General features: G+C 44.0%; 1 protein-coding gene across 2 annotated transcripts in view; it reads left to right on the plus strand.

The window, feature by feature from the left end:
* Positions 1-12,804, plus strand: part of kremen1 (kringle containing transmembrane protein 1) — a 52,125-nt gene that overhangs the window by 10,198 nt on the left and 29,123 nt on the right. For both annotated transcript variants that reach the window (XM_028415163.1, XM_028415164.1), the window contains exon 2: positions 9,621-9,783. In XM_028415163.1, the coding sequence (XP_028270964.1) occupies positions 9,621-9,783 (163 nt within the window). The remainder of the gene's footprint in view (positions 1-9,620; positions 9,784-12,804) is intronic.

Genomic DNA, 12,804 nt, shown 5'->3' on the forward strand with positions numbered 1-12,804 from the left:
GCTGTTGTTATTGTGTCCCTTTAAGTGCACTCTGTTGCGGTTTATCTGACAACCTTTTGTGATTTTATACAGCCTACATGGGCTCCAGCAGTGCTCTGACCTGGTCGTTCACGCAAGATAATTAAAAGAGAAAACAGCGCTCCATCCACACATCGAAACAAATGATCCCTGATTGTTCCAAAGCCAACAAAAGGCAATAAGCGATTGCGTCAAATATCTTGTAATGTTTCTTCAAAATGTACACAGATTAAAAGTGTAAAACCAAATCCAAACACACTGAAGAATGCTGAGAGCAGTGCCTCCATCTGTAGTTTACAAAGATAGACAAAACAAACACACTGGGGCCTTTTTTCTGATGTGTTTACCACTCTCCCCCAAACGAGCACACTTGGAGATTCATTGGATGCAGATGGGTGCATGTTTGTGCTCCACACATGGAGTCTGTTAATCAGCCACTGCAGGCAAAGAAGTAAAAGTTGCTCGAACTTCAGCATTCAGTATACATTGTTAGCATTTCTGTCAGCACTGACCTCCCTCCAGCAGACTTTCCTCCTCAATCTATTTCATTCTCCACACTGCCCAAAGTGTGAATGAAATGTTTGTCTGATTTAGTAACGCTTAATCACAACACAGGGCTAAGCCTCACTCACACACTTGATCAACTTAAGCTGAATTTCCAGTTAACCGCATTGTTTTATTTCTGAAGGTAACAATTATCGTAAAGGAAACCTTAAAGCTCAGGATCCTCCAGATGATGGGACTCCTGGTCATGGTGGTCGGATTACAGATACACAGATGACTGATTTAGATTTCTACTTTTCTACTTATGTCATTTCACACAATAATGAAGCAAACTATGTTGATAACTGATAAGAAACCTTCTGACTTTGTCTCTTGTCTTTATACATCTCTTTATCATATTTATGCAACAAAGACAAAAACCACCTGTTTATCCACTCAGCTGAAACGGAGATGACTTTTCCACTGCCTCCCTTCCTTAAGCTGCCACTGATTCACTTACTCCTTAAATTTTTGGTGTCATGTGCGACTGCTGGAAAGAATAAATCTCCACAACAGGAAATAACTCATCAAAAAAGTAGAACGAAAATATAGCGCTCCCTTACAAGCCACATCTGCACCTTCATGAGAAGCTACTAGAAGCTAGAATTCCAATATATATTTCTAATTTCTCAAAGCAGCCTTTACATTACTTCTGTGATGTGCAACAAATACGTCACTATAGGCTGTGATGCTAGCTGGGTATGGTTTCCGGTTGTGCAGAGGCATGTTTATGCTTTAGAACAGCAGAAAATAACACTTTATTTCTCTAAATCACCAGGTAATTTAATCTGCATTCACTGTCTAGAGAGTTCATAAAAACGACTTCACATTTCACAAAGAGAAATGTACTAATAACACCTTGTTTCTTCCTCGTGGCAGGGCTGTACAGCTAAAAAGCTGATTCTGATCACATTTTTTTGCTGCACACCATAGCTCCATAGCTCCTTTTTAAATGGCTTGGATGACCGCGGTGTTCCTGCATTGCCCTTCTGAGATTGAAGTCTTGTCCTGGCTTGAAGGGCTTGTATGATTCTCAAACCTATGTTATCTGGAGCCTAGTGCCTCCCCGAGGATCTGGTGTGAAGATCCAGACACAATCCATACCATAACATGGGGAAACAGGAACCACTAGGTGGTGATGCTGGTGGTGAGGTTAGCCAGGTGGTGTGCAACATTTGGTCGTCATCACAGTATCTCATTCTCATATCGTGCAGGGCTAACACTGCAGCTCCTCCTGCTTCTTGTCAAACATTCATACAGTCATAATTTTGTTTCAATATGTCTTTCAAGAACAAACAGGAAAATGCAGCGAGCCTTTGATCTGGTGCCGCAGTTTGTTTTGTTTTGGTTGTTGCATTAGCAGGGCAGCTCACTTCGATCCCACCCCTAAAACCTGAGACCTTTATTTATCATAGTCAAACCTCATCTTCTCTGGAACCTGTAATCACACCAGTGGGGCGGGGGGTGGGGGGTGGGGGGGTGGGGTTGCTGTAATGGTTGCACATGATCTCCTGCAACAGCACTGACAGAAGTTCAGCTCAAACCAAACCACATATAATTTACATTCCACAGATACCAGCTAACCTGCGCGCAAACAGGACGATCGAAAACAGGTGTGTTCAGGGACAACCCTTCTTTTAGTTCTTCATGGTTCACCTTCCTTTGAGGCGCTTTTATGGCTTTTATGTTAACTTAAGCTGCATCAACTTATGGGGTATAAATCTGAGGTGCATCACCGTGTAGGAAACAAATCCTGGAATGAGAGAGCAGACAGGAGGCGAGCTGAATCCGTGCTGACCGCACAGCTTACATAATGTTACCACAAATTGATCACTGCCTTTGAAAACACTGGAGAGGAGTTAGGGAACTGACAGACATGTCCACACAGACACAACGCCTCGGTGGGTGATATCTACTGTGCAGTGATGAGTGGGTGAGAATGGCATCACCACAATGACACTGGCCCTACCACTGAGGGAACAAAGGAGCCTGTGTATGTGTGTGTGTGTGTGTGTGCAAGTGTGTGTTCTTCCTTCCCTCCACATCGGATCTATCTTAAAATACTGCGGCTGCTCTACTGATGAAAATTGCTCCCTTTCATTCTTACTGTAAGTGCAATGGGAGGGGAGACAGAAAGAGCTGGAACGATGTGGGTTGGAGCGCACATCAATGCATGTTTTGTCACTGCATATGTTTATCAGGGCATCTGACAGTGCGAGTTGACTGAGAGATCATTTTACTGGCAAAACAAAAAAGAAGCTTAAAACACCCCCATGTGAGGCGCATAGGGCCATTAGCAACAGTGAGCCATCATGACTTGTGTCACAAGCCGTAGATCCTCTGGTTATCAAAGGCAGCCTGCCCATATGGGGTTGTGTTATTTTCTTCACACGCATTACCGGGACATATTTTCTCTCCCTAAAGCCCTGCATCGCTTGTTTGTTTGCTGCTAAAGGGCCCCAGCACGCAGCTGCGCCACAGAGCTCCTCTGGAATGAGATTTTGCACACTCAGAGTCAGACCCCTGGCGCTGGGGTCTGTTGTTTGCTGTTAATTTTACAAGCCTGGTCTTTGTCGGCCCTGTCTATAACATGGGGAAATGTGAATTGTTCGCTGAACTGGTGCTGTGTAGAAGTAGGAGAAAATTAGAGCCTGGGTTAACAATCTGTGGCATCATAAAAATGGTCTTTGTCCCACCCTGACTCTTCTTTCTTTTCAATTAGTCTTTTACAATCTTTCCTGCAGTCTGAATGCACCTCTCTGATTTGCACTTTGGTTTCATTTGAGGAGGATCGATCCCAGACGCCCTAATTGAGCACCTTGGGAAGCTCTGAACTGAATCTCAGGCCATCTCAGCTTCTCTACCTCCGCTCGCCTCCCTATACCCATTCATATAGTCCCTACTTTCTCCTGGCTGCATGAAGTCTGTTTACTCTGGTGTCAGAGTTGGTTTAGAGCAGGTTCAGCTGCATGTGTTGAGTATGCGGGAGATTTCTCCTTCTATTTGTTTAACCCTGTAACCCCTGTCTTCTCGCTGTAAGGAGATGGATGTAATTGTGTGTGAGGACAGTGTTAGAGGTGAAGAAACTTTTATAATGTTTGGAAATGCAAGCTTGTTTTTTTGGCACATATTGAAAAGAAATTCAGGAGATAACCAGAGGGAGGTAATTCAACCAAACACCGCATCCATCCACCCTCATGTCAGGCTGGCTGATGGGTCCCTGATGTCAATATTTTGCCAGCGGCTTCTCCCCCTGAGGGTTGCGGCTCTGAAGTCTCTGAATGTCCTTTTACGTCATTGTCAGAGTCTGCAGCCCATCAGTCACTCCCTGAACGTCTGCCAAGCGAAACTCTGAAACGTCCCACCTCGTTCCATCCTTGTCCATTCACTGAGCCAAAGCTAACCTTGCCCATCTGTGCTGTGTTTTGTCAGATATCACTTCAACCACTACAGGAAATCCTACAGAGGTGGAGGTTTTATCTTTTTCAGCATGATTGCTGATTGATGTTTTTAAAATCGCGTAAGACGTAATGCTTAATTTAAGAGCCAGTGAGGAACTTGTGGCATTAAAAAAAGAACTTTTATGTTTTCCATTTTTTGCAACTAACAACTTCAAACAGAGAGGATTTTGGCAGCGATTGTAGCCCACCACTGGCTCCAGCAGATTAGACTCTTTCCATTACGGAGCTAAATAATAGGGGCCGCACAAAAATGAGATGGGGCCACGTTTTATAGGTGCTACCCAGCAGCAGCTCTGGCAGGGAGTCCTGTGGGTCTGTGGCTACTGTGGTAGTGAACTCAGGGGGTGGTGCAGCGGAGGGTTTTTTGCACGAAGAATGGTGGCGATTGAGGCTATTTTGGGACTGAATGAGGTCTCGGTTTATGGCCTGGTTATCTGGGACTACAACCTATGACAAAAGCACAAAATGAAAGGAAGAAGACTTTAAAAGCCCCATTGAGGAGTCATTGTCTGCAGACGTAACTAGTTGGAGGCATCTGTTCTCATCACCCATCTTTTTTTTTTTTTTTTACTCCCTGCACTTTCATTGACCCTCTCAGATGAGGGTGCTTTTAAAAAACCTCTTATAGGAGAGGAGAAGTGGGGAGGTGAGGTGTGGTCCATTAACTCCTCCCTCCCTCTCTCTATCTCTCTCTGAGAAGTCACTAACAGCATCCAACTTCATTACAAGAGCCTGACTGAATGTGTGACTATCTGTGAAACCTGGGTAATAAATGTGAAGCAGTCTTCCTGAAGCTTGATGTGGTTTTTGTGTGGAAATGGGATTCTGTTCAGGTCGGTGGGGGCTGAAGAGGAACCAGACTTGTGTTACAGCCAGCTGTGTCCCCCTAGAAAAGAACTCAGTAACCCACTACATCTGGCCCGGTTTGGCCTGGCCCTGGCCTCCGTTCTTACTACACTGACATTAATGAGCACCACAACTGTAATGGCTACCAGTACGCTGTGGAGGAGAAACAGACTACATATCAATAATTTGTCGTTTTTGTCGACTTTGGAACCCTGTTCAGCGGGCAGCTTCCAGTTTTGGGATGTGTTGTTGCCTCTGCTAAAATACTCCACATGCATGCTTCTATCATTTGTTTCTTTCATTTTATTATAGTGGAAATATTGCTCATGTGCTAAGCCGGTTTAGCTGTCCCCAGAGCGCAAAGCATATAATAAAGATGGAAGGAAGCTCTTTATGTCGGCCCTCTGTGAGGAAGCAGTTGTCTGTAATTATCGCTGCTTTTCATCCCTCGTAGCAAACACAACAAATAAGTGCTCTTGTGCGACCTGGCAGTGTGTTTGAGAAAAAAACGATTTGTTCGTAAGCTTGTTTGTTTATCTTCTGGAGATCACATGATCGTTGCCTCTTTCTTTCTCTTCAACTCGTCTTTTCTCAGAGCATCAAGTGCATTTGAAGTTGCAATGTGGAAGTCATTAGCCACAGATCCTAACAAATATAATAACAGGGCGATTAGCTCTCTCTCTCTCTCTCTCTCTCTCTCTCTTTCTTTCGCAGTGATTCTGTGCTAGTTTTTTTTCTTGTTGCCGGGGTGGTGCTGTATTCTGTGAGCGCAAACAGGGCTTGGTCAAGGGCGAGTCCTCCTTCTTCCCTTTCCCGGACTTTTTCTATTTGTAGATCTGCATGTATTTTATAGGAGGCTTTCCCCCCCTTCTCCCTAACTTTCATGCGGTAGTGGTTCTGTTTCCCATCACGGCCTATGATGAAACCACAAGAAAGCCCAAAGACCATGTGACGAGAGCGCAACAGTTGCTTGGTGACAAGGAAACGGGTGTGAGGAATTGGGGCTGGACGTGTTTGGATAGGGTGTCGGCCTGAAGGAGAGACGGCCCAATCAAGTGGATGAGCTCTTCATTTCCTCCAGGACAAGGATGAAATGCTCATATCTCCAATGTAAAAGTGGCATTTTCTCTTTTAGCTTGATAGATGTGTGGGCATCCGCAGGGCTTTTAAATGGCCCATTCATCTTTAGGATGGCCTCACTTATCTCTGAGTCCTTGCAGATCTGCGACTTCCCATTCCCACCGCAAGCAAATGGTGCCTTCAAACCACATGGAACGCCCCCCCACCCTCACTCTATAACAGTGGCAAAATGCTGCCATATTTACCATCTCATCCTGGAAAGCTAACTTGGCCACAGCAGGGCGGGATTGTTGCCAGCTGCAGCCCGTTCCAAGAAGACCATGTGCAGACAAGCCATGCTTCATCCAGAAACTCAAGAGTAAAAGTTTCCTGAAGGAGGAGAAGAGAGAGAGAGAGAGAGAGAAGACTTTCACAAAGTCATTTGGCTCTTTCGTTTTGATACAGTGCGATGAGCAGTACCGCATGCAGCCAAGTTCAGTCACTCTAATACCTGCTCCTTTTGAAGGGGAGATGATGGGGAGATTGAAGGACGTGAGCTCATTTGGGATGCAGTCCTGCTGCCCTGTCCCTGCCTGATGTTATCCTCTTTGACTGGGGCAGAAACAGTCGTGATTGCTTATGGGGAGCAGTGACTCATAATTGCAGTTGTGCCGCTGCCAAACTCTTTGCGTGTGTTCCTTCCTCTTTATTTCTGTTGCCGTGGCTCCCAACACCCAGAAAAATGTAAACACAAAGAAAATCCGTCATGTAATTCCCATCCGAGTAGAATATGTTTGGATTCATAGGTGAACTACAGCTGGCACTTGTGTCGATAACAGAACAGCCTTCCGCAGGCTATAAACTCCACCTGGGTGTCAGCCTGATAGCTTGTTTCCTCCACCCCTTCGTGTGAGGGAGGCAGGAGCATGACCCCTGTTGTAACACCATTAAGCTGGTTTTTTTTTTCTTCTTTTTATGGAGTCATGTTCTGCCTCAGCCACTCTCAGGTGGATTTACGATGTGGCGGCTGATATCCTCGCATGCCGTTGTAGTATTAATTTGCTAAGAGAGAGGGAAGCCATTTACAGACAATAGAGTGGCATCATAATTGCAGGAACCTGACACCCTGCAGCTCCTTGCTGCCGTTGAACTCCCGTCAGCCAGACGATGGATGGCTCATAAGCTTGACTGAGCAACGCAGCAAAAACTACTTTAATTAAAAGCAACTTTGGCTAACACACTGAGAGCAGCCGGGGCCTCTGATTTAGTCTTTAGTGATTAAGTGTGAGCTGTACTGTTGTGGTGGAAGCGTGTTTGCGTGCAAACAAACTGCCGTAAATATTGCACAGCGTGATCCAAAGTACGGGAAGCTAATTACATGAAACGCTCTTGTTCAAGCAATGTAATTGGGCTTCTTCTAAAAACACTTTAAACCGTTAACCGTCATTACTGATGCTGCTCAGCTGCTTCTCCGGGGGTGGACAGACATGACAACCGTTAATCCTGTTTTTGATTCAAATCTTTGATTTCTGTTTGCATACAAGCATGGACAAAGGCCGACTAAGGGATATATTTAAGTTTAATACTCATGTGGGACAATATTTTTTTAAGTTTATTTTTTTTACTGGTGGTTATGTAGTTTTGTGCAACTGTTTTCTGTCACTCTCAGTTCCTGCTGTGTTAGATTCCAGAAACGATCATGTTTACATAGTACTTATCTGTCAAAAATCAACTTTAGCGATCAGTCCTGCCCTAACACAACTTAGGCATCAAGTTTTTCCGAGATTTAAAGGTGGGATTGTACAATAGAATAGAATAGAATATACTTTATTAATCCCTTTGGGAAGGTCCCTCAAAGAAATTCGGGTACCAGCAGCAATACAACACTGATTGTCAGAGCAAGAGTTAAATAGAATAAAATAGAATTTAGTACACTAAAATCAAAGATGAGAGGAATTATATACAACATTGCACACCAGCATTGATGGAACAGATGGATTAATGCACATATAAAATTATTGCACATGTGTTGTATCAGGTGGGCTCTACTCCTCCCTCCTCCTTTATTCTCCCCCTCCTGCCAAAAGTAAAATAAATATCGTACAATATTGTCAGCAAGACATCAATATCAACAGATATATTGCCTTAAATGTAATATTACACAATAAAAAGAGATATCAGAAGATCAGCTGACACGGACTAATACTTATTAAAAATGATGTCATTAGGCATGAAAGAAGTATGTCTTCAGTGTGGAGGTTTTAAAATTGTTGCTGATCGACACGATTGATAATTTAACATGCTAATTTCGCTGCAGGAAAAACAAAACACTCAATCAGATGGATAAACCAAAATCAATTGAACAATATCAGCATATTAAATATCAGGTTTTTAAAACCCTGTGTCCCTACTTTCAGGTGAACTGATTATATTTTGGTGCTGTTACACTTTTGTCTGTGTGACTGGGATGCAACAGAAGTTGCATTATGCAGCTGAGAGACTAAAACATCCCCAAAGAAAGGTTTGTCTGCGCGAGCTGACAGAGGTGAAAAGAGTAGAGGATGATGAGAGGGGAGAGAACAGATGATAAGAGGGGTGGGGAGAGGAGTTGGGAAACCTTGGATTGGAAAGAGAATCAGAAAGAGCCTTGGAGCACAGCTGGCTCACCAAAGGGTATAATGACTGTCATATTGCAATGCATTAGCTCATGCTCAGCCCAGACAGCTTGACTTGATAAAAGGGGCCGGTCATTGGCTAACCACATACATAGCAACAAGACCCCATGGAGACCAGCCAAACAAGCACGTATTGTTTTTTTCTTCCCCCTTTATTAATGTTTGATTGACAGGCATGACGGGAAATTGTTGTAATAGTCCCGTGTGCTCTTGCTCGACTTTTTGAAACACGGCTAGCAGAGAGTGGGACGTGCGCTCATTTAAAAAAAGTGTTAATGTCAAAGCCTGATTGTAGCTCAGCTGGTTACACTGAACAGGAATCCTGCGCCGTCAGTTGCAGTAATTATTATGAGCACCTGCAGCATGAGTAATCATAGCAGTCACATAATAAATTTATATTTTCCATTGTAATGCAATCAAAAGAGGAATTCAGTTGTAGCTGTTAAAACTCTCTTGACGGGAGCCCCGCGAGGCTCAGTGCGATGAGTGCTGACGGCTCATCATCCCTCCATCAGCCCATTGTTTATTTGAATTCCCTCTCTCAGGGAAGAAAAGCCGTCCACAGGCCATTGTTTTGCCTTGGGAACTCTCTGTTTCTCTCTGACTTGGCCATATGGTTGTTATACACTTCCTGGAAATCCAAGCCATATTTGCTTTTGCTGTATGTCTGTGCCCCCCCCCCCTGCCTTCATGCTTGTGTGTTAGGATTAATTGAAACAATGCTGTCATTGATCTCGCTTTAACACTTTTGGCCCAAGCTTAAAAATGTATGCTGCCTGCCTGGGCAAAGAATACAATTATTCCAAACTTATTGTCTGTAATCATTCCAGAACACATTAAAATGTTTTAATGGCACAGAAATCCAGATTTTCAATAAAGCAGGTCACATGTGTGGCTGCTGCCTTTTACTGTTTAAAAGCTTTTTTCAGGCTTTTGATTTCCATCTTAAAAGACGTTTAATCCCACTTTTGCAAACACCAGATGATTTATAGATATTTTTTTTTCGCTCTCTTTCCAGAGTGTTACACTGCCAACGGAGAGGACTACAGGGGCTTTCAGAACCAGACCAGCCTGCATGGTGGTAAACCCTGCCTCTTCTGGAACGAGACCTTCCAACACCCTTACAACACACTCAAATATCCAAATGGAGAAGGAGGTCTGGGCAGCCACAATTACTGCAGGTGAGTTTCTGATTTTGATCGGGATGCATCCAAACAGGTTTATCAGGATGGACCAAAAATGATGATGAGCCAAAATCAAAGACACATCACAGAAGACCTGCTGCAGCTGTCCCAATTGTTTTGTCATGTCGTCGACGCAGGTGCTAACTTTTAGAAACCTTAGAAAGTAGTTAAAAAAAAACTTCTCAGATCCATCTATCATCTATTAAATATAGGGTAGGAGATTTTGAAAACTCAGTGAGAGTCAGCCAGATTTTGAAAGTAAACACTCTCAGAGCTCACCCCGAAGCCACGCCTCCCAATCACATGGACGCGCATTACCTGAAGACGAGCTGCGGTCTGTGACTTCGGCCATCATTAACGTACCTCTCTGGTGCACGCAGAGCAGGAAGAGAGTGACAACCAGCCAATACTCCGCGCAGGGTCCACCCGGAGGATTGGCTGATGTTTTTAGAGTTTTATAGCTTCCACAGATGATTCATATTCTTTGTTTTAATGCCAAACTGCCAAACTAAACGGTTGCTATTGGATTGTAAAGAGAAGTTACACTAATTTAACAAAAAGTGCATCAGAATGAAATCTCCTACCCTACCTTTAACCCGCTTCATCCTGCAGTGCAGGGCCACAGGGTGCTGGAGCATATCCCAGCTAGCTTTGGGTGAGTACAACCTGGACAGGTCACCAGTCCATCGCAGGGCAACACACAGACAAACAACAACAAAAGTTAACCACTGCACCACCGTGCCACCCCTTCTCAGTTTCTCTAAAAGTAAATGTATGTTTCATTAGATGAGAATATTGTTAATAAATCATAAACTGTAGCACAGGTAACAAAGAACATTGAGTAGCACCTCTGAAGGTCAAAAGGCCACAAACACCTGGCTTCTACCTGCAAAGGCAAGGTTACAATTACCTTTCAGGTATTTATTGGCTCCAACTCTTAGTTCATCCATCTCAGTGACACATTTCATTCAATGAAGTAACTGAGCGCTGTAATGCTTTCTACCAGGAAAACAGGTGACTTCCTGGTTGGGAATTGTTGCTCCAAAACAGGGTCTTGATTGTGATACCTTTTATTAAGAGGCCACACACTAATCCTGGTCCCCCCTGCATCGACACTACATATCATTAATTGATTTATGTGTGTGTTTCGCAGAGGCTACATGTAGATCTGACTTTTTTTCTACAGCAGTTCAACCACACTTTCAAGCTGCAGAAGAATAGATTTTCTCAGATTCCAAGCAGTTAGTCAGTCTGTGTATGCTCTTTCAGGGCCTGATAATTGTAATTTATGCTTTTGATGTAAAAACACTGTGGGTAGCAGCAGACACTGACAGACAGATAATGATGGTAGCTTTGTACTTCCTAGACAAAGCGCTTGACTTCCTGAATAATGTAGAACCAGATTGTTGCTCTGGGTTTGAGCACAGGGGACCTGCTCAGACATTTCCCTGTGAATGTTTTATTGATGGTAAAGAGAACGTTTAGCCCTGTCATCACAAGGGCGCAAATTCGCTCGAAGAGTTTGTGTAAGCAAATCTCCATCCCTCATCCCTGGAATGTGAAGGGACACGGTGGCTTTGGGTGTCTAGAAAGCCCTTTTCTATCCGTCATTCGCACTCCCAAGTACAACTTGTCAGCATTGCATACACAGCAATGTCAAACTTGTGTGTTTTCAGGGAGCCTGTTTCATGAGTCAGTTCAAATTCACCGAGACGTCCAGAACAGTGGCTTGGCTCAGATCACCCGGCCATAAGAAACAGAACACCCCCCCCCCCCTCCTCGGGCCCAAAGCCTCTGAAACATTTCTCTAAGTCATGGTTGTAAACTCATAACGCAGCAATGCTTTGAAGTGGCACCAGACAGATTTGTTTTTACTTGAACTGGATGGGAATTCAGAAGATTTATGAGGAGCATACATGCAGAGGATCGAGGAAAGCGTTCCCTGCACATTAGCAGTGTATTACGTCCAAACAAGCGATTCAAAATGGACATCTTCATTGTTTGGATTTGGCTGTTTTCTTGGCGTCCGATGCAGCTTTTCCAACTCCCTGACGGCTTCATAGCTTTGCTTCTTTAGCGACGGAGGGATTTCTGTGGCTGCGGCTGTGAATCCGCTGCTCTCAGGAACCATCCTCATAAGGAAGTCACCTGTCAGCAAGGGCCATGGGAACCAAACCGATCACATCATTATGAAAAGATGAGGGATGGCATTTATGACATGTCTGCACAAGTGTTTTTCGCATGCATCCACCCATGTGTCTGTTGATGTGTGTGCACATGTTGTGAACATAAACAGAAAAAAGGGGAGGTGGGGGGGTCCACCCCACTGTTTACACAGATGTGTGATGTTTGATTTGTTTGATCGCAGAAAGTTGGCTCATAAGAGCCAGTTTTCCAGCCATGTGGGTAAACTGTCTTGGACGTTGTTGCCCAATTTGGATTGCAAATGTCCTTATTTACATGATCTTGCAATTCAAATTGTTTGCGATATTTCTTTAACCCTGTTTTAACCTTCAAACTCATTTTTGCACAAGTTGCTTTCTAGAAAACTCAACCTTAGGTGATCATCCTTAGACAAAAGGAGAAGATGGCAGAATTAAAAACAAGAAGAAGAAGAAAAAAAAAGGGCATCTGCCCTTAAGGCCAGTTGTGATGTTGAGATAAAAGCTGAAGCTGGGGCACAGGTGGACGATGCAAAACAGGGAATCACTACATGTTTTACCTTTAACACGCGAGTGGTGACTTCTGGTCCCATCAGTGGTGTTTCTCTGGCAGTCATACAGTCAGGAAGGGCAGAAGGAACGGGTGCTGAAGAAAGAGTCCTTACAGGCCGCACATTTCAGCTTTATAGCCCGCTATAAAATACCCCAGTGAAAACAGGGAGAAACTGGGCAGAGGGGAAATGTCACATTATTCCCTCTGCAAAGAAAAGGAGCACAAAGCCTCAGGAAAAGGACAAGAGCTCTCGTGTCTAAGCTGAGACTTAGCGAGGCTCCATTCAGCAGTGAATTTCACACT

The sequence above is a fragment of the Parambassis ranga genome, chromosome 9 (genome assembly GCF_900634625.1).
Source record: "Parambassis ranga chromosome 9, fParRan2.1, whole genome shotgun sequence".
Classification (NCBI taxonomy): Eukaryota; Metazoa; Chordata; class Actinopteri; family Ambassidae; genus Parambassis; species Parambassis ranga.